The sequence below is a fragment of the Chenopodium album genome, chromosome 17, assembly GCF_948465745.1.
Source record: "Chenopodium album chromosome 17, dcCheAlbu1.1, whole genome shotgun sequence".
Classification (NCBI taxonomy): Eukaryota; Viridiplantae; Streptophyta; class Magnoliopsida; order Caryophyllales; family Amaranthaceae; genus Chenopodium; species Chenopodium album.
The window spans coordinates 7,904,807-7,927,886 of record NC_137850.1 but is presented as its reverse complement, the minus strand read 5'-3'; the positions used below and the strand labels follow the sequence as shown (position 1 = coordinate 7,927,886).

The following is a 23,080-nucleotide window of genomic DNA, read 5'->3' as shown; positions in this document are numbered from 1 at the left end:
CAACCATCCTTTAAACTGCTGTCAAAGGAAGCCTACACTGTGAATCTCGTCTTCAGTAACTTAATTGTGAAACTAATATATGCAACACAAACAAAACTTGATGAACTAACTATATGGTCATGAGAGGATATCAGAAGATTGAGCCCCAAGGGCAACCTTGATGAATACATCCTCCAAAGTGGTGTCTGCAAGACCCCATGCTTGGACTGTGAATCTCTTCTTCAGGTTCTCAACTGCCTTGAAAACATCAGAAATTCGAATTTCATGTTTGGGGATCTCAAACTTCTGGGTTCCTGATATGTGGTATATCTTTTGAGCATTTTGAGAGAGGCCTCTCACCATTGTTTCCACTTCTGCATCATGCTCTGCAGAGGTTGTCATGGTGAACACAAACGATCCTCCATATCTTCCTTTCAGCTGCCATATTACAAAAACAACACACTAGTTATGTATCTTAGAGAAAAAATTGTTGTAAGAAACCATGATGATGATAATGTCAATTAATGAATCTCATATTAACAAGGTCCAGCCTGAGAAGGTAACTTTCTTTGTCCTGTGACTGATGTACCACAAATCAGGGGAAACTAACAACGTCCTGTGACTGATGTACCACCAATTAGGGTTAACTATATTCTGTGACTGAACTCACTGAAGTTTATACTCAAGCCTTGAGCCTGATAGATCTTGTTATTATGGGCACATTTGTTGTTTGAAAAATGTAGTGTAATCTGCTCCAAACTTGTCTCACTTATGAAGTCACCAAGACTTCAGAACTTCAGATCTATTACCTGAAGCTTGCTAAAATCCATTCAGCACAAAGGAAATTATGTAAAAGACTTATTCTTAGAATTATGAATCAGCACTGAATTGTGGATGGTCATGCCTCATGCCTTTGTACTAAAACCTTACAAAATACTTGTATGACAATAATTGATTAGTGATCAGATAAACATAATGTCGAAATTTAGTTCCTTTGAAGCAACACCCTGGGTTTGACTGTGTGAGATATGCTGGTGTTGGTCGTTGGACCATAAGGTGTTGGCAGAAATTTTGGGTAAGGCATGAGGTTTATAGTACTGGGCTCATAAGTCATAACCTTTATAACGAAGTTACTTGTCACGTGCAGACCTTCTGACACTAGTCAAATGTGTGGATCGCTTGCTCCATACACACGTTGAAGTCAAGTAAGGCCTCTCCATTTGCTTGGATACATGATAATGTGCTCTTTGTGTCTAAATGAGTTGCGAGAACAAAGACAGAAGCGTACTTTATAGAGTAATATTATTGCTTTGAAGTGACGCCTTGCAGGTGCTAAAGCTTTATGTAGAGTAGCGCACTATATGTACTTAGCTTTGTGGATGGCCAAAGGATAACACGTGACCTATGGATATTAGGCCATTTGGAGAGATTCCCGCCACTATCCCGTCTTACAGCACACAATTATTTCTAGTTCAACAGATTTCGGCTCCATAACTAAGCACGAGGAAAAATAAAGTACTTTTCTGGACTTCATCTAACATCCCCTAAAAGGTACTACAGTAATTTTGGCATTAATATCTTCTCCACATCAGAAGTAGAGATTTACCTGCTTAGGGCCTCCAATACATTGCAAGCTGCCATCAACAAAAATGCCAATCCGATCACACAGAACTTCTGCCTCTTCCATAGAATGTGCTAAAAGAAGAATAAAAAACAGAGAGAATAATGGGGATCATATTCAGAAGATTAACCATTATGGTCCAGATATATAAACAATCAAACTCATAAAATCAGACACTAGGTTTTAAAGCAAAAATATAGGATGTGTGTGTACTCGTCGAGTACATACACGATAGATATACATAAGAGTTTGAGCGACCAGCAAAATCTTAATAGGAGCTTTCTTGCATACATAATTGCAGAGAGAGAGAGAGAGAGAGAGTACTTGTAAGAATAATTGCCCTATCTTGTTTTGCTTGCTTCACAACATTCCACAGATTATTTCTTGAAGCAGGGTCTAATCCAGTACTTGGTTCATCCATGTAAACAACCTTAAATAAGTAACAGTATCATTTAGACCACCTCAAGTCATAAGAGGATTAAGAGGTACAAGCAACAGAGTCCTGGGAACAAAAAGCTAACCTTAGGGTCACCGATCAAGGAAATAGCAACACTAAGCCTCCTTTTCATTCCTCCACTATATTTTCCAGCGAACTTGTCACCAACACCACCATGATATAAGTTGACACTTTTTAAAGATTCTTCAACTGCCTGCAGTAACATAATCACATCAACATGAAGAAATTACATTCAATAAGGCAGCTTTGCTAGTCTTCCCATACCCATACCCACCTTATATTTTAGACCCAGCTAAAATTTTTATACTGACCACCTATGATGGGGATGGATACATAATTACATATCCACCATAGTAGGTATTAACAACCACTCTACCACCCAAGTGGATGTCCACTTTGGCACTTCATATCCAACATCCTTACCTACCCAAGTAAGCATAAACCTAAATTCATAACTGCTCTACCACCCCGAGTGGATATCCACGCTTATGCCCGCATATTATCTGCCAATTACCCATCCAAATTCAACTTGGGAGTAATTTTTATATTTTTTTTTGAAAAATTACTCCGTATAATAGTTGTGGATACATGGTGGGGTTCAAGCAGGCGAGTAGATGTGGGGCGGGGTGGAAAGATATGGGAAGGGTAGAACTTTTAATCTATCACTTACTCATTACCATGGCGGATATGAACTTTTGATTTTCATACAGCCATACCCGACCCTTACCAACCAAAGTCAAACCATACCCGCTCTAATTGGGGTGGGTATGATGCGGAATCCACAAAATTGTACGAACTTGCCATCCGTATTGCAATGACACTATATTTTCAACTAGCAGTTCCACACACAAAACAAAATATGTAACAAGGATGTTGTTTTCATAGTACAAATGATGGACGTGCGTGCATTTCTCGCATAACACTCCCAAGTCCCACATTGGCGAGAAAAAGATTGATTTAACCATATTTGGGCCCTCGTAATACAGCAACAAGGCCTTTAGGATTATAGCTGTTTCTTTTTTCCTGTGGGCTAACTAGAAAAAATCCAATCCTGCCAAAGTGGTTGTAATTCACAAATTACAAGCTCAATCAAAGATGCCAGGGGTAAAAAAAACAAACACACACACACACAAAGAGAATACTAAGATAATTGAATTCCTAGGGGAATGTAATTCAGGATGCGACTCTTCTATCCTTACAGATGTTTCATCAAGAATGCCTTCGTATTCTTAATCAAGATACATAGAGTATTCAAGTCTTTTGACCATCTAGATTCTTTTGACAAAAGTTTTGCCAAAAACCAACATGACTACATATAATACATTGACCTGCATTGTTGCCAAAACAAACTGACCTGCATTAAGGCAGAACCTTTCAGGTTCTTAAGGCGGCCATAAAAAATCAGGTGCTCTCTTCCGGTTAATGTCTCCCAAAGTAAGCTAAATTCAAAAGAGTGAAAAGGCATAGTCCATATCTGTAAATATTTGGAATACAACTGAAATAACACATACTTAACAAGGATTAAAGACCAAAAACATACTCATGCTGGGGGCAAACACCCATGCTGGTATATATTTCATTCATTTGATAACGAATGTCTGAACCCTCGACATAAGCAGCACCAGATGTCGGCTTTGTGAGTCCAATCATCTAAAGGAATAGAAAACAGACATTAATAATCGTTTATTCCATTCGGTAAACAATCTGTCCATAAGTGTATTATCTTAACAAAAAGTCCCTCATTCTTATTTCCACTCACATTGTTTAGTGCTTCTTACATATTTGTATTCCCAAAATAAATCTCGGCTAATTTATTAATGTATAGTTTAGTGCTTAATATATTTTGTTATTTCCAAAATAAACCTCAGGTCCTTTAGTATCGAACTTTGCTGGATACAAGAGCAAACAATGATAATTGAAAAAAAGAACAGGCATTACATACTATAAGAAAAGCACACACTTGATAATGCAATGTTTTCAGGGTTTTTTTTTTTGGTTTTTTTTTTTTTTTTTGTTGGGGGGGGGGGGGTGTTATAAGAAAAGCACAGACTAAAAAAATTCTATCTTATCAGACATAGGTTAAAAGGGGATACATAAATAAGAAGTCATGTACAAACAGTATTCTCACCATGCTGATGAAGGACGTTTTCCCAGCACCATTTGGGCCAAGCATCCCAAAGCATTCACCACGTTGCACGGCAAGAGACATTCCTTTGACTGCGAGCTTTGGAGGATTTCCATCCCTTCCAGAATAGATCTTTCTCAGGTTGTTGCAAATTATGGAAATGCTAGAACTTTGTTCTGACAACAATTGCTCCACCCTCTCCCTCTGTTTGGTAAAGAAAAAATCATGAGCAAAAGTATACAACTAAAAGATCGCAACTAAAGACATCTGTTGATTATTTTCTATTTCCTATTCTTTTGTAAGTAACTAAGTTAAGCACATGACACATGCAAGGTGCCTAATACTGTAGTTGCATTCATATTTCAAATTATCTACGAACTCCTATAATAACAAAGACCCGTTATTGACAATTTGCATTTGAGTGCTTCAGCAAACTGACATCCAAAATGTGGAAAGCTAGACAGAGTCATGCAGCACCAAGGAGAAACTTGAACTTAAAGCTTAAAGCTTAAGGAAGAGCTGCTAGAAGACCAAAACAATGAATTGTTATTTACATAACAAGTCATCTTTAGGGAAAGAAAACATAACACCCTAATGTTTTCTATAAATTAACTAATGGCCACCATAAAAGAGACTCAAAAGATGATGCAAAATCAACTAAACTCAAAAGCCAGTATGAAAATTTCTCCCCACGTTTCAAAGCTGTGCATATAATGGTAAGAAACAGAAAGACCTCTTGCACAACATCAGCTTTCTCCATCTCAACAAAGACTTTTGATCCTTGCTTTTGTAAACTATGCTTCTGTGAAACAGACTTGGACTTTCTCAGCAAGCTGCGGAAGAAAATTAGAGGAGTCCTCTTCACACCACTTCCAGATGATACAACTTGATCAACATAGAATGCAATAGGGAGTACGACCAGCCACTCAATAAACATGATGATCATAACTTCTTTCATCCCATTCATGCTATCACCCAAATTTTCCCACCGCATACCATGGGTTCCCATATAATCCCCAAGAAAAGAATATTGTCCAAGCTCATATAAACCTCGAAACAGAGAAAATCCAGGGTATAGCTCCATAACAATAATCCATCCTCCTGTAATGAAAAAGGTCAATAAAGAATAGCACAACACATATGGATATCAAGATTAAACAACCAAGAATCGATGCATATTCCCAAGTTTGATAAAGCAATATAAACCCACGCATTATTTACATTAAACCCAAATATGGCTTCTTATGCTGTTAGATGCAATCATACTCAGTATTAATCATTAGGCAAAATTACACTCAATGACATGAACTTATTTGTATCATATATTAGAACAAACTTGATCACTAAATACATTCAATGACATGGGTTACTCATTAAAAACACATATTGACAAGAAATTGGTTACTGAAAACCCATTCAAGTGATTGTAGACTTGTAGTTGGACCATAGTTCATGTCAATGAGGTTTAGTGTGTATAGTATACAATACATTACACATAAATCCACTGAATCCATCAAATACATTATGTGTTAATCATAACAACCCCCTACATGTGCAATCAACTTCGTTCCAGAGGAAAAGGGGTTTCACAATGCTAAAGAATTATACCTTGACAGAATAATAGATATGCACCTACTATTCAGAAATAATGACATATAGCCAAAATAAAGTTGTTGAATATAAACAGAACCATATACTTCCTCCGTTTATTTTAGTTAACACCGTTTGACTTTTACACTATTCACACAACACGCTTTGACTCGCTTTTGTGGTTTATAGATACGATAAAACATATTCATGTGGGATCTTATTTAAATCATTTCAATGTATATTTTATTAATATCCATTTTTTATGATTTTACAATGTTGATAATTAGAGATATTAATCGTTAAAAACATGCGTTGGCAAGCGTGATAATAGAAAGGTGTCAACTAAAAAAATACAGAGGAAATATTAGCGTACTTGGAAATGAAGTATCTTGAATAAAATTTTGAAATAGAAATCCTCCTAACAGCCCAGTGCCAAACGTCAGTAAGTACCCAACAGCTGTAAGAAATTGGTGACAAAACATTAGCACCACAAGAAGACAGTTCAGTAGACCACTGCATCAAAAGAAGGTAGCATTGAGCCCAGGGTCTAACCTCTAGCAGTTAAAACATTCGAAAACAAAGGGGCCACAAGAAATGCCATTGAAATCTGCAAGTTTATATAGATAAAATAGAATACAAATTGGATGCTGTAGTCATTTGTTGTGAAGATTTTCAGTCCTACAGAGAAAACAACACAGGGCATGAGGATCAAATATAGCACAACACTTGCCGTGTAATATAAAAAGAATTAAAAAATCGAGTTAAGTTATAATTACCAATAAGGGATCCAAATATCACAAAGCAGGTCATGTAGATTACAGATAAAACTAGAAAGTAAGCATAGGAAATTGTCCAATATGGGCCATCACCAAGCCCATGCATTTTCATCATGATACGCAATCGCTGTTGTTTTTCATAAACCAGAGCAGTCAATACAACCTGTGCCAATTTACAGAATTCTTAAATATCTTGATGTGAATTCTCAATAAGTTCTTGCCAAACATCATGACATAATTCTTATGTCAGGCTGCATGCATAACACCTACCACTACATGCAATGTATAGAAACTAAGAATTTGCCATATTGATGGGAAAATATTTATTTACAAGTAAGCACGTGTGAGAATCCAAATAGTAAGAAAGACAATGAGGCAAAAAGTAAGGGCATGCACAAAAAATAGTATGGGCATATGCGATTTAAATCAATTACTGAATAGGAAATGGAACAACTTTAAAATATGGAGGATGTAGAATTTAAGATTCTTATTGATGGTCTTTGGCTCTATGCCAAGAAACCTGAACACTCTCAGAGACACATTGCCGTCTAAACCTGAAGTTATACTATGCCGGCATCAAAACTGGGTTTTAAAATCTCTAGAAAGAAATTAAATGAAAAGAGAGCATTTTCATGCAAACATGATGACAAAACTACTTTGCACTATATATTTACTTTGTGTTATATAACATTGAATTTGGACTATAGGAGTGATTTTATTAGCTAAACTTTCACCAGACAAGTCAGATGGTGCTCCAATAACATCTTTAATTTGCTTCCCTCAATAAGATATAAGCTCTGATAGTCACATTACATTATATCCAGTTCAATCTGCTAAAAACAACTTACTTACCTCCGGTTTTTTTTAGTTGACACGTATTCCATTTTAGGAAGTTTATTTTTAGTTGGCACGTTTCTTTTTTGGGTAAGTTTTATACCTTGCATTTACTAGTGTACCCCACTTGCTTTGTCACTCTCTCTCCTCTCCTTAATATGTGTGCCTAAATTGACACGTCAACTAAATAGAAACTGAGGAAGTATATCTTACATTAAACTGGACTTATCAGACATTCTAGACCAATAGCTAAGTATTTCAAACATTATAGAACTATGGCTGCAAGAAAGTAAAGAAAAAAAAATCCAAGAAATACTCCAAGAGGAATGCTTGTAAGCCAACACTAGCAAATGTCATGCATACTTACCGGAAATAGTGCTATAATAACATATGTGAAAAACTGAGCACTGAGAAGAGATGAAATATCAATTCTTAGTCGGGTTCCAGGCTTTGGCATTTCCTTAACAAACTCAAGAAGAATTTTTGTACTAGCACCGAACAGACTCTGTAGATAGGCATTAGACACCTGTAATATAAAAAATGAATGTATAAGTTTTACAGAAATAACCAAAATGCACATAAAAAGTATAGTTAATTGTAACTTTGAGATTAAGCTAAGTGCAGAGGCTGTTCCCACAATGAGTTCAACTCTTATCTTAGGTGACAATGATTAATGGTACCAAAGAATCAAGTCTCGAGTTACTCAATCCCATAAATAATTTTTTTTTTTTAGAAGGATGTATAGATAATTAGTAGATGGTATAAGAAATTGCCATTGCAACTGTTTTACTCTTCAGTTTCAATGCTAAATTCATACATCCATGCAAAAAAACCTTACTCTTGGTTGAATAAAGTAGATTGTAATTATTAGAGACTCAACATACTACATTAAACATTAGCTACACCCACAGTCTAGAAATAGTTGTCAAATTGTCCCGATCCCTTAATAATGAAGATATAATATGAGTCCCTACTCCCTATAAAATTCTTTTAACTGATTGAATCATTTTCACAATCTTCCCATCAAATAGTCCAAGAAGGTTACATTACAACATTCCGAAATATACAATGACTACTTCAAGGAAGGTAAAAAATAATTTTGGATGTCCCAAATTAGTACAAATATGTGTGATGAGAATTTTTTTCCACTTTAAAAAGAAAACAAAATAAACAAGATTAAACAAACAAATAAAAAACATATCAAACAGAACAGTTTCCCAAAGGTTAGCAGCAACCCTGAATTGTTAGATGAATAATTTTCTTGCCATAAAGTTAACAGTTAAACTTTCATCCATATCAGGTCCACAGATTTCCAACCCTGTATAAGATAGACTGGTAAAGGACTGGACAAATCATGTCACTACAGTTGAGGGAGAACAAGTTCCAATGCATGGTCATGGAGTTGGAAACACGAAAACATAAAAGTGGAGTATAATTGGCAAGAACATAATGAGCCACCATACTAGAACATTAATAAAAGATCCAACAAGGTCAACAAACAAAGAGAAAATGTCAATGACTATAGAGTCTAAAATGACAAACAAGCAACTGTGAATTCAGAGCAATTACCATATTTATAGAGCGTAGTACACGTAGCAATGCAATTCTAGAAAATCCAGTGTCATTCTTGTATGTTGTATTATACCATATGTTCACATTAAAGTTGTTCATGTCTGAGTTGACGATATCATATGCTGTCATAAGAAAAAAAACATAAATATGTGCAAAGAAGAATATCATAGACAATTAAAGTTGTTAAAGACCTACCTGCGACAAATTCATTTATCTTCCTTTCTGGGTTACCTTTACGGTAACCCTTGTACAGCTCATGATTTATATCAGAAGAACTGTTGCGCCATAGAGAAAGACCTTGAGCACATTCTACATCTGTATAAAAAGCATCAATTATATATTCAGAATGGTGCACCATAATTCAGGAGGGAAGAGAGAAAAACTGCGTAAATAACATTAGGGAAGATAAGATTGTATACTTGTTATAAATGGGATTCCTATTTTAACGAATCTTCCATTGCCTGAAGGGTCTACGGCATATCAGTCATTAAGTCTTTGTCATCGAGGGAATCACCAAAAGTACATGGCACCATGGTTATTGACAAGTTCAAGTTATTCTAATATCGTTTACAAGTCGTGCAAAAAATTATTTTTACAAAACCTTGTCACAAATTAATTTCATAATCCTAAGTTGAGAAAATTGAATATGAGTTTTGAGTGTTGACTATAGGAAGGATATTGGTGGCCACCAATATTCAGCATACTAGATTGTGAAACTCATGAAACTGTTGGTGCTAAAATTCTCACATCATTTTAATTGTTTCATAGTTAACAAAGAGATATATCCTTTTTTTAAAGCACAGCGGTTCTCTTTCTCTGTAATTTTGTAATTATCAATTGGATATGTATTTCTATCAAGATGGAGACAGAAATTTTGAAAGAACGTTTAACATACGAAATGATGCAATATTATAAACATGATATGAGATTTTAAGCAATATTGCTCCTGAAGATTGCAGGACACATAACAGATAAAATGATAGCAATATCTCTCCTGAAGATTGCAGGACACATAACAGATATAATGATACATCTAGTTGTTGCCCCCATCATCAATGAATCAAAGAGTTAAAATTGTGACAGAATTCACTGTTATATACAATCAGCTATAGAAATCCAAAAGGCTTGTAGTACCTTGCTGTAAAGTTGACGATACAATATCTACAGGCAATGAAAATGACAAGCTCGACAGGCAGAGTGGTTGAACAAAGTACAGGGGAAGGCCTGAGGTGTAAGCAGGATCAAGAAAATTTTGAGTTCCAGGCTTCGAAGCTGATCCCTGGAGCAGTTTAATGCATCAATATTTGATATTCTTCCATAGCAATTAGCGGAGACAGAGTGCATGCCTAACCACTTACCAAGACATTGTTGGCCAAACTAAGTAAAAGGTTGGAGGTATTCACAGGGGATGTTGGAAACAGGTTGCTGGCCAAGCCTAGAAAGGTCCAAAATCACATAATTAAACCAGGTTCCAAGAAACAACCAGAAGTAAAAAAAATATATATACACGAAGGAGATATACCTTGCCCCAATGTTCGATTATTCCCAGTCACGAGTACAGTAACAGGACAAGTACCTGTCAGTCTACATGATTTACTAGGTAACTCTGGCAATGTAAAACCATTAGTTCTCACAGCACGCCTTTGAGGATCTGGAACTTGAAGCAATGCAGGCCATTTTTGGGGGTTAGGAATTGGACAGCTGGAAGCTTGATCCAATGTTGAATATTGAATCCCACATTCAGTTTTACCATTAACTTGAGCACAACCACATTTGAACTTTTCTTTGCTTAATTCATTGTCTATCACTCGTTGCAAGACAGAAAGAAGAATACAAAGTAAAACCGGAAATATTACGAGACAACAATTCGAACGTTTATTGCGTCTCTGCAGTGTATAGCCAGACAACAGTAACGTTAAGAGAGTAAGTACTCACAAGTCACAAACATAATAACCATTTCAATTTCAAATAACTCGACATCTAAAGGTTAAGCGTTGATAAGGGACAGGTAGATGTAGGAATTGAAGCAAGCAATCTGCAATATTATATTATCATGCCTACAATATACTTCATATAGAGTATAATATATGCATGATTATTACATCCCAAAAAAAAAAAAAGATCCTGAATATTCTCAAACTTTCAGATGTCATGGATCACCTAACAATTCTAAAATGATCTAACGCTAAAAATCTCACAAAATATTCTCATTTATCATACATTTCACGGTTCAGCTACTAATATATACACCCATATTCACTAATTCAGCCACATCTTACCACCATAAGGATTACTTACCCCCCAACCGGCCGAATTCATTGTCACGTCACTAGTTCAAATTATAATTACACTATCAGTGACTATAAACCCCAAAAGGAGGACATAGCAAATTGTACTAATATAAACAATAAACCACACAAACCCAATAAGAAGAACACCACACCACCACTATCATTAGGTCCATCACCATCAAGAATAATTGCAATAACACTACATTCAACAAATCTCCATTAAAATAGTAATAATCACGCAAAGTGACAAATACCCACATAATTTAACAAAATACCCATGAATTGAAAACACCATAAAAACCCAAATCTGAACCAAATTACTAATGAATTAGATGAATTGCACCCATTAAAAAAGCATAAAAAGGGTACCTGAAAGATTAAGTTTTTCCGGAGAAGAGCATTGGCCTGGGTAGAAAAATTGGCGCGCCCATGTGAAGGAATTGTCATGGAATTCTGTGAAACTAATAAACTCAAAGTGAGGAGATGAGTTTGACCGTTATAATTAGAGTTGTGATTTTCTGGGGCTTTAAAATATACAAGTACAGAAGTACTTTTCCTACGCGACATATCGGATGCTCTTTCGGGCAGTTCGCGCAGATAATTTCATAAGCTTTATTCACGGTATTTTTGCTGATCTGATTTGATGTGATTTGGTTTGATCTAATCTGATTATCTAATTTGACTAAATTTTAACATTAAATGTATGATAATGTATAAGGAATAAATATATCAAATGGGATCTTGTTAATTTCGTAATAATGTGTATTTTATTAATATGTAATTTTCACAATTTTTTTAATTACGAAATTAAAGATATTTAGCGATAAAAAAACTGCATATAAAACGATGATCTGATCTGAACTTATTTTTTATGATTTAACTTATTTTTTCTGATCTTAACTTATTTTTTTTGAAATAAGTAAAAATAAGGTGAACAAAAACAAGGCCTAAGACCTCAATCTTGTGTCTTTTTTCTTGGTGAAGGAGAGCTGCAAAGCCCAAAACAAGCAAACTTTAATGAAACAAAGTAATAAACAGAATAACATATTGAAATAACAACAATTTTTGTTCTAACAACAACTTTTGGGTGTGGCTAGTCATCCCTGACCGACTGAGTAATCTCTAACCGATCGAATAATCCCTAACCGACCGAGTAATCCCTTACCAGTTGAGTGACCCCTAACCAAGTAACCCCTGACTAGTTGAGTAACTCTTGACCGATTGAGTGACCCTTGACCGAGTGACCGAACAACCCCTAACCAAGTTACCCTTGATTGACCGAGTAACCTCTGAAACCCCGACCATTCTTTCAGAAAAAAAAAATGTGGCTGGCCACACGGTGTGGCTAATCACATATGAAAGTTTGTGTAGAACTAAAATCGAATCTACCCCCACAAACCAGCAATAAATGAGGCCACTTTACACTGCTAAGGTCCTTCAATAAAATGACTTGAAGATACTTTGGGATCGCTAAGAACATGATCAACTTTTGAGTCAATCTGATTTCATTATAGTTGTTACTCGGTTGGCTTCTCTATAATTTGACCAATTTTGACTTTTGTCTATTGAACACGAAAGTTGCACTTTAATTTAAGCTCCCTTTATCCATTTTTTCATACTTTGTAATACAAATTCTTAGATCCTAATTAATTATGACCAATTTCTTTTTTTTTTTTTTTTTTTTAGGCAAACAATTTTTTTTTTAGTTGATATGAAAGAATAATACGAAGTATAAATGTAGAATCATCCTTTTTTGAAGTTGATACCTAATAAAAAAATTCATTTGGGTATGATGAATTGACCATAGAAAGATTAATAAGCCTCCCTTTGATCATTATTGACCATGCAATTTTTTTTGACCATGCAACTTATACAACTATTGTCATTTTGTCAACTTAAGTTAGGAGTACTTAACATCAAAAAATCAAAACAAAATAAAATCAATGGGCTACTCTCAACACCTTGAAAAGTTTTCAAGTTTACTTGTAAGATTTTGATTTTCATACCTATCAACAATTCAACACACTAAATTGTTTGTATTATTTAATAATATGCTAGAGTAGAAAATTATACATATAAAAGTATTTATTGAGAGAAACTAATCTATTAAGTTAGTGACACTAGAACATTCTCGTACTAATGCACGAGATATATTATTTGCTAAAGATATATTATTAAGTTAGTTGGATAGATAGTTATTGGTATTTATTTTTTTTTAATAAATGAAATGCGTAGATTCTGAGTGTTGAGATATTGAAAGGTTATAGTGAAAAGTTGTGTTAATGGTGTTAAATTCACTTGGTTCTGAACTTAATTGAATTTACTAATGTTTATGTGCCACGTGGCAGTTTATGTGCCACGTGGCAGTTTATGTGCCACGTGGCACCCTCACCACGTTATCATATTCATATTTGAAAAATGCCTATCATGAGATTCAAACCCACAACCGCAAAAATACACATTAGATGACTTACCATCTCATCTACATAAAATAATCATGCTTTTATATTCGACTCATAAATATATATATATATATATATATATATATATATGGATTGGAGATCTGTACCTTTAAGAACAGCAGTTCTTACAAAAAAAATCGATTATGTTATTTTGATAATAATTATGTTCTTATTTTTATTACATTATAAATTTTATACAAAGAATATGTTTATATAAATAGTCAATAATTGTTCAATAAATAATTTATTCAAAGATTTAATGCAAAACTATTAAAAACAAACAAATAATGAATAAATAAATAATAAAGAATGAATATATCTATTCAATTACAAGTGTTCAAAGTAACAACCCGAGCATCGCCCGGGCCACACACTAGTTAGATTTTATTAAAACTTATTTTAATTACTCCCTTCGTTTTGTAATAATCTAAACAATTTGAATTTTGCACAATTCATATGCTTATTTTGACCATATTTTTCTTACCAATATTTTTCCCTCCGGTCCAAGAGCAGTTGACATTATTTATTAGACCATCTTTTTTTATTATATAAAGGAAAAATAGAAATAAATAATCTCACCTTTGCTCCGTCTTTTCTAAACAATCTTACATTCCGATTATTCCAATACAATCCCACTTTTAACAGGGATCTTCATTTTTTTTTTTGTGGACATATTTTTTCTACATATCGTCCAGGTAAACAGAACATACTTTGCAGTTTCTACTTTTTTTTTCCCCTCGATTTGGTTAGGATGGGCAGATATTTTTAAATGGGAGCAGTGAAGATAAAGGATTATAGCCAATTAAGTTAAAAAAACCAAGTAACAAATTCAAAGCTTAAATTTGAGGTTACAATTCAAAGCTTCATTAACACCCAAAGAATATTTCATTAACACTGTGTTTGGATAGAACTTTTGGAAGGAAAGGGAGGGGAAGGAAGATGAAGGAAGGGGAGGCGTGAAGAAAACAAAATCCCTCTTTTGGATAACAGAGAAAAGGAAGGAAAAGAGAGTGAGAGAATTTGCTTGTTCCTGTTAATTTTACCCATGGCTACATCAATGTGTTTGTTCTTGTGATAATATGAATTGAAGTTCTCAATTTTTCAAAATCAATAATTCACACATCAAAATTTCAAAATATAAAATTCTGGAAATATAAAATTCTTACATATTAATTTTCCAAAATCAAAAATTCTGGAAATCAAATTTTCTTTCCTATAATTTTCCAAAACGAAATTTTCTGAAAATTGATTTTGAAAATTAAAACCAAAATTTCTGAAAATCGATTTTCGAAAATCAAAACAAAGTTTCTGAATGTTGGTTTTAGAAAAAGAAGACCGCATTTTCTGAAAATTAAAACCAAAACTTTTTCTTTTTTTTTTTCCAGAAAATCAATTTTTGAAGATCATAATCAATTTGTAAATCAGATTTCATTATCAATCGATTTTTGTAAATCAAAACCAGATATGGCGGTGAATGTTGCGATGGAAATGGCGGCGGAAGATGACGACAGGTGGTGGAGACGACAAACAGTAGCAAGGTGGAGAAAATAAAAACCAGTTTCCTTCCAAATGTTCTCTAATTTGGAGAGATTTGTTTCTTAATTGTAGAAGGAAATAATTTCCTTCCATTTCTCTTCCTCCCAATTCCCTCACCTCCCATTTTTGCTATCCAAATAGAGGAAAACTCATCCCTTCCTTTCCCTCCCCTTCCCTTCCCTTCCCTCCACTTCTCTCCATCCAAATTAAACAAGCTGTAAAGGATCGGTGTTCATAAAGTTTCTCTGACTTTTAAGTATATCACCATATATCATAATACTTTCATCAGATCTAAAGTACTTGTTTAAATGATACTCGATAATCGATATTATGATGCAACTAAATAAATAAGCGAGTTTTCCTCAAAAAAAAAAAAAAAAAAAAAAAAAAAAAGCAAGTACGAAAGGACGTAAGGTATTGCGTTTTGCATATCTGAGATTTCGAGTACAATCTTTGTATTTTCTAGGTCAAAAAACCATACATATTTTACTAAGGGATCGTTTGGCATCGCTGTGATTTTCTGTTTTTTAGTTTTTTGGATTTCAAACTCATATGATATATGTCATATAATAAAACAAAAATTAGGCAAACTTATTAAAATCATGATAAATTTAAAAACTGGCAACAGAAAAGTGAAAACACCTTTTTCTTGTTTTCTGTTTTTGGTTTTTTATTTTCAAAAAAACAGAAAATCGAAAACTGAAAACAAAAAACAATGCCAAACAAGCCCTAAGATTTTAGTTTGAATTGGACCTTAATTTTTAAATTTAATGTTTATTTTATATAAGAGATAACTGATTACGTAGAAGAAGCATATAATAGTAGTGTTCAATATAGCAATAATCCCAGCCGCATGCTGTTTTCAGATTAAGAAGCTCCATGATGTGTAAATCGGGTATGCGGGTGGGTCCCGAGGTGGAGCCTCCATGGTATTTACTAGTTACTACTTTTAATGCTCATCTTTCTCCCTCCCTTGATTTTCCTGAAATATTTACAGTATATATACGATCGCCATGTGAACTAAAAAAAAAAACTACGGGAGTAGTAGTACTCATTTACTGTGGAATGTAAATTAATTAAAAAAAAAAAAAAAAAAAAAAAAAAAAAAAAAAAAAAAAAAAAAAAATTAAGGTGAATGTGTAAGAAGAAAGAGAAAAAAAAAAAAAAAAAAAAAAAAAAAAAAAAAAAAAAAGAAGATGAGATGTGAGATAAAAAGGCTCTACGTCACAAGTTCAAACTCTACCAAGAGAATCATTGGCCAAAGCGTAACAATTGTTACTATTTTATGACTTTCCTGCTTGTAATCAGTAATAAACAAGCTTAATCTAGACTATGTGGGAGTCGAAACCACATCATGTGCAACTATAGGCACATTGCTCTACCAATTGAGCTTAATAGCCTATCTAGTACAGACTACAGAGTACTTGATAAAACCCCACTACTGGTAAATATACACTGATCCGGCGATACACATACATTTCACAGCACACCAACAGTGCTTTAGCTAATGAATAATTCCTATGCGACTATGCCAGCATCAACTTTCTCATTCTCAATAGATGGGTAGATACAAACCAAATATAATGATTTGAAATAGAGAAACTAAGCATAAAAAACACATTTGCCATGCATCAACCTCCAATGATCAACAATTCTTCCACTTTCAAACTGCTCAACACTTTCTGAATATAAAAAAATGAGTTATCGAATGCAGCAAAAACAAAGAGTAGTGTTATTTTGATAAAACATAAAATATTCTCATAAATCAATTTCAATGTAGTCTAAAATCTTGAGACATCAAAATACTATCTTTTCATCCTCTGTATCTTATTCTGTTTCCTAGCATACTACAAAAATGCAATTTGACAAATTATCCTTGTCAGATCACAGAATAACATCATTTCATGATCGAATCTTTAACTTTGGGCTAATAAGCATTGTCAATATATAATTTCTCTTTTTTAAAAGATTGGATTTACAATGAATTGAACAAAATAACAGAGGATGAAAAGACAGTTAAGGCCAAAGAGCACTTATTATAGGGAAGTGAGGAACAAAGTTAAACTGAAAGCAGTATTAACTTAACATATTTCCAACTTCAGCCAACATGCAAGCAGATAAAAACTTATAGCTGAAAGCCTGAAACAGCAACAGTACATGTTGAGTATGCGATCTAAAATGTACAATATACCAACAATCCAGGGAGCTGTGGCCTATACAGAAGAAAGAAAAGTGCTAACCTGGCCAAAGATTACCCTCGCGAGATATTAGCATTAAAAGGTCACCAGAAAATCTCCATTACTCTCTTTAGTTCTCTTATCCTGTGGTCTAACAGATGAGAAACCATGCATGTGAAATATATGAAGTGGCAAACTAGAAATGGAACTTAATTAATAAATACCTAGGTCAAATCTTAAGAATATTAGGAAAATTCTATTTATTTGCACTTGAGTTGTATTAGACGATACAAGTCTATGAAAGAACAGTCTTTAGTTTGAACTCCTAATAAGTACCAAACACACCATCTACTAGCAACATAGGTTGTCTTTTAACAGCAAGCAAGTGAAAATGCATCCAAGACTCACCTCTCTTTTTTTTTTTTTTACCAATTAACTAACTTGACGCACCACCTACTAACGACAGAATCACTTAGACAATGAGGATGGCACGAAAGATGCAAGGAATTGGTTTGTATTCCAATGGGATGATTTAAGGGATCTTGGTGTTGGTCAGGATTGGAATAGGATGCTAGATACAGGTTAGATATTGACAATATTGGGTGCAAATTTCTAGTGGGCAATGGGTTAATGAGAGTAATATTGCCTTTTTCATCTCCTCTCACCTTTTCCTTGGTTTGTGGTCCATTCAACTTGGTTGCAAGTAAATTGCAAAAAGACATTGTGTTAATTATCTTATATGAACGAATTAGTAGACAAAATAAAAGTGTAAAATTTAATATGGGATAATGATAAGGAAAGTATTAACTCTCTTTCTTTTTTCATTTAACACTAATGAACAAATTTTGACTAGGAGTCTGTGCAAACTCATTTGATTCAAACAATATGAAACCGAAGTATTAAAAAAAAAGTAAAAAGTGATCCAATACATAGGGAGTAATTCATAGGTCACCAAAGTCAAATAAAATCTATTTTAAGGTTGGTAATTTGGTATGAAGATTAAATTAAGAGAGGGTAAATAAAAATGCAAATTTAAAATAATCAACAAAATTGGTTAAAAACAAAGGTCAAAATTCTATTTTCACATTAAAAATGCTAATTATTGAGCAACTATAATTGCATATGATAAATTCATAAGGGAAACACCAAAGTTCAATTTTCACAAATCAAATCAAACCACCTTCTACAATAATCAAAGTATACTATACTTCCTCTGTTTTTTGATACGTGTAACACACTTTTTCACGATAGTTAAGAAAAGTGCTCACATGATTAAATACACTTAAAATGAGGGTGAGAGACTGTTAGGAGTATAATTTAGTAGGTCATGAGATTAAAATAAGGGTAATAGTACAAATTTCAACCCAAGAGCAAAAAAAAAAAAAAAAAAAAAAAAAAAAAAAAAAAAAAAAAAAAACTTCCAATTATAATGTGTTGCAAGTATCATGACATTTCTATTCTAGGGAAGTGATGCAACTATTAAAAAACTAAAAAAGTATTATATAATCCTAAACCAAGTCCTAGGTTATTGAGAATAGTGAGAATATTAATCAAATTAGAAGTAGATTATGTATAGAAGATAGGTTACTTGGTTGTAATTGTAATTTCACTATAAAAGCAGATTTTGAAATCAAATAATAAGATGTTGCATTGTTGAAAAATAAAATTGATTACAGAGTTTTATAATTTGAATGTGAGGGTGTAGAAACTAATTTTTTCATAGTGGAAGAAAAGATTTATATAGAAAAAATACTTACCTATCTTAGAATAATTAAAGTGGTTAATTAGGCATGTTTGGCGATCCAAGTTTGACCTTTAATATATATCTAATTATATATAAAAAAAATTAATATTGAAATATAACTCCCTCCATTCCTAAAAGATTGTCCCATTTAGATCTTTTTAAAAGTGTCTCGATATTTCGTTTCCAAACATGTCAACTTTTGTAATACATATCTTAGAGATATTCTTTTATTACAATAATGCATTGGAAAGTGCCAAAGATTCCAAATGAAACAGTCTTTAAGGAATGGAGGAAGCATATATTAATATTAATTTTACAACAATTTACTTAACATTAATAATAGTTACGCAAACTATTAAGGAAAAGTGGAAATGCAAATCACGCATGTTGGTACTTTTGTATCAAAGAAGAGAGAGATAAAGAGTAAGAGATTTATGAAACGATATTGGGCCTCACCTAAGTGGGGTTGTGAATGATAAAAAATAAATAAATAAAAGTTGTACATGGAGTAAAGTAAAAGTGACTAAGTGAGTAGAACTTAGAAAAACGGATGAAAATGAAAAATGAGTCAAACTTAGGAAAACGGAGAGAAGTATATGAAAAGACAAATTATGTTTATTATTTCGATATAAGGGATTAGTAGGGTCATTATCCAAAATAAAAGCGTAAAATTTAATACAGGAACGATCACAAAGAAAGTATAAAAAATTAAGCCGATACATAGAGAGTAATTGATAAGCAAACAAAATCAAATACTCTATTTTTAAGTTAGTGTGAAGATTAATTAGGGTAGGGACAATAAAAATGCAAAAGTAAAATAATGAATAAAAACAGTTAATAATGAATTGTTATTAATTATAATCAAAATACATAGAATTTTAATAAATAATACTTTTAAATTATTTTGAGAATCGAAATACAACCAAAATCACACAATTTTTTGTCTCGCTGGAAACCTCCATAAATCTTTTTCCAATCTAATGAAAAGTGTCGTCTTCATCTTAAGGTTCACTAAAAAAAATTTAAAAATTAAACATAATTTTAGCCCTTAATTTTTCCACAAAGGAGAATAACAGAAAAATAATCTTGATTATTGGGATGCATGGTCAGCGATGATATTAAATGATATTTTGTGTTTTTCGAATATAATTCAATGTAGAACGAGATAAAAAATAAATGGTGAGTGGTTGAATAGATAAATGGAGAAAAAAAAAACTAATACATGATAAAATAATAAATTAAGGTGGATTCAATTGAAAGGTGATTAGTGATCCATTTCCTATTTAGTATTTACTCTTATCATCATCACATGGATCACTTTCACATTCTAATGTGAGTGATAAGATTTCTTAACTCTTTGTATGTCTAATATCGCCAATATGTTAGTTTATTATATGATTATATATGATTACGGATTAATGCAATAGATTATTCTTATTTAATTATATACCACTCACCACTTATTTCTTATCTAATTCTACCATTAATTTTATCCAAAAACACACATAATCCCTCCAAACTTCACAATCATTCTCATTTACCATGCATCAACATAACCAAATCATCCTTCTTTATTTTTTAGGAATATTTTTGGATGTTAAATTATATATAAATTACAAGGGTGTTAGTGGTCCCTTTGATGAGGATGACAACATGAAATGCATGTGATCAATAATACTTAAATTTTTTTTATTTAGTGGTTAAGAAAGTACAATTGTAAGGACTATATTTCCACTATTTTTACTTGCAACACTTCCTAAAAAATGCATGATACTTGACGCAATAAAAATTAAAGTTTGTTAACAAAGTTATACTTTTACCCTTATTTAAACATTATTACCCACTCTAATCGTGGTTTTAAATCTCGGATACGGTGTCACAATCGCAAGCATGGTCGCTAACGACTTTTGCAGGGATGAGGTGGAATCGGCTATTGCGGTCTAATTCTCAATCACGGTAAGCGCAAAATCATTTATAATGTGGTTGTGATGCTGTAAATTTGTGATGCAGCTAATATGTGTGTGCAAGAACGTGTGTAACTATGTTCTTGTGTCATATTTATCATCAAATGAAATAAGTAAAACCCTATTTCTGTACTGCGTGTTGCTTTGAAAAACTAGCTTTACCTTGAAAATAATTCCAAATAAGCTGTGACTCGATCACCGACAACTTGGAAGTTTAACAGCTTTAAAATTGATTAAATTTTAAATTGGATGTAACTTGGTTGTTAACTTAACTAAAACTGATGAACACTATGTGATTAACTGACCAATTAGATCTGTAGTCTTTATTTTCTCTTTAAATTATTGAGGTAATGACTTTGGGCTCGTAGAAAACAATCATGGCCACATGTAGGCTACATCAAAGAAACAAACAACGACAATTCACCAAAACTGAAACATAAAAATACAAAGATATAGCCAGGGAGAGGTAAGACAAAGGAAATGCCTTAAGCATCAATCCCATTATACTACGTAAGCAGAATTAAACGTTAAAGGGGGGTAGGGAAGAACAAGAAACAAACCATAACAATGTTGAGATCCTCCAGTGCTATAATCTCGGATGAAACCTGGCCACATAATCTTCATTCTCACCTTTGTATGAATGACCACAGGCTCTTTTTCCGTTTTCATCTCCGAGCATCTACATGATAAATACAAAGAGATTAATATATATCGAAAAAAGAAGCAAATATGATTGCAGATAAGCAATTAAATACAGGCAAAGCCCTCGTCTTTCAATCATGTAAATCCACTTACCCCAAATTCAAACTTTTTCGGAAACTCAAGAATACTTTATACAAAATAAATCACTGAAACTGTTAATTCAGCACATACCAAAGCCTAAACCTAAATATTGAACCACTTTTTTTAAACCCGAAAACCTACAGATCAAGCTCCTCTTAGATACGATTATATGAAGCTCGATACTGCATCATCCTTCCATTACAAGAAGAATTAAGGCTGAATACACCTTCCTTAATTCAATTTTAATAAACTTTCTCAGTCAAAAAAAAAAAATTGGTTTCATAACTAAACATAGAAATCTGTTTAACATAGACAGCATAAAAAGCACAACTAGAAATTAAAAGGCACAAATTTACAGGCATTAAATCAATACTCCGTATCTAACTTGCTCAAAGAAATAACAATGTCCAAAATTCAATTTTCCACATTAAAAATGCATTACAATTACACACGAAGAATTCCCAAAAGAAACACCTAACTTCAATTTTCATAAATCAAATCAAACCACCTTCTGAACTAACTATTTTAGATTTCCCTAAAAAAAAAATAAATAAAAAATAAAAAACTAACTATATTAGATTATTACGGAGAAGTTAGTCAGTAGAAGAATCCTAAGCCTAATCACTAAATACTGAACAAAAACCATAAACAAAAAAATTAAATAGAAATGAGAAATTATTGGCTTACCTATTTGTCGTCGAAACCTAGAAAATCCACGAAGGAAGTGAGGTTGAAGATGAGCAATCTCTAAAAATCATCCTATAAAAAGGAAAGAGGAAAGAAAATAAAAGAGAGGATACAAAAATCAAAATCAAATAAAGACGTTACTGCCTCCTGTTTTGTTTACCTGATACGATTATTTGCTTATCTAATTTGACCTATCTTATTGTCTAATTTGACCAAAGTTTAATCTTTTTTTTTTTTTTTTTTTTTTTTTTTTTTTTTTTTTTTTGACGGGAAGCCTTCAGCGAATTTATTAGGCAGTAGGAGGCAATAAATCAGCCTCAACAAGTTCATACAAAGAAAAAATATACTAAGGCCCCATTCTCTTCACCTTATTTTTGTTGAACTGAAATTATTTTTAGTGAAACAAAATTATATTTGTTGAACTTAAATTATTTTTACTGAACTTAAATTAATTTTACTGAATTGAAATTATTTTTGCTGAA

General features: G+C 32.9%; 1 protein-coding gene and 1 long non-coding RNA gene across 4 annotated transcripts; both read right to left on the bottom strand.

Annotated features, from left to right (window-relative positions):
- Positions 1-5: 5 nt before the first annotated feature.
- On the bottom strand, positions 6-11,797 carry LOC145589471 (ABC transporter A family member 7-like). Its single transcript, XM_081646048.1, has 18 exons — positions 11,615-11,797; positions 10,477-10,840; positions 10,313-10,389; positions 10,089-10,233; positions 9,150-9,269; positions 8,952-9,076; positions 7,750-7,908; positions 6,549-6,711; positions 6,325-6,450; positions 6,146-6,229; positions 4,916-5,283; positions 4,186-4,386; positions 3,598-3,707; positions 3,412-3,496; positions 2,122-2,250; positions 1,925-2,030; positions 1,586-1,674; positions 6-417 (listed from the first exon to the last, which is right to left on the bottom strand). Exons 1-18 carry the CDS (start codon positions 11,690-11,692, stop codon positions 118-120), a joined length of 2,829 nt encoding a protein of 942 aa, XP_081502174.1. The 5' UTR covers positions 11,693-11,797; the 3' UTR covers positions 6-117.
- A 4,700-nt stretch (positions 11,798-16,497) lies between these two features.
- Positions 16,498-22,827, bottom strand: LOC145589470 (uncharacterized). 3 transcript variants are annotated; one of them, XR_014101684.1, is made up of 5 exons: positions 22,759-22,827; positions 22,599-22,670; positions 21,689-21,807; positions 17,484-17,571; positions 16,498-17,382 (listed from the first exon to the last, which is right to left on the bottom strand). It is a non-coding gene; the product is annotated as an uncharacterized LOC145589470 (long non-coding RNA). The 3 variants fall into 3 exon arrangements; XR_014101686.1 differs by having other exon boundaries at positions 16,498-16,925; XR_014101685.1 differs by having other exon boundaries at positions 17,484-17,564.
- Between the last annotated feature and the right edge of the window lie 253 nt (positions 22,828-23,080).

Coding starts and splice junctions, on each gene's coding strand:
- LOC145589471 (XM_081646048.1), bottom strand. CDS start 11,692: ATGACAATTCCTTCACATGGGCGCGCCAATTTTTCTACCCAGGCCAAT. Junction 3,708..4,185: donor AAACGTCCTTCATCAGCATG/GTGAGAATACTG, acceptor CTATTCCTTTAG/ATGATTGGACTCACAAAGCC. Junction 3,497..3,597: donor GGTGTTTGCCCCCAGCATGA/GTATGTTTTTGG, acceptor TTTTGAATTTAG/CTTACTTTGGGAGACATTAA.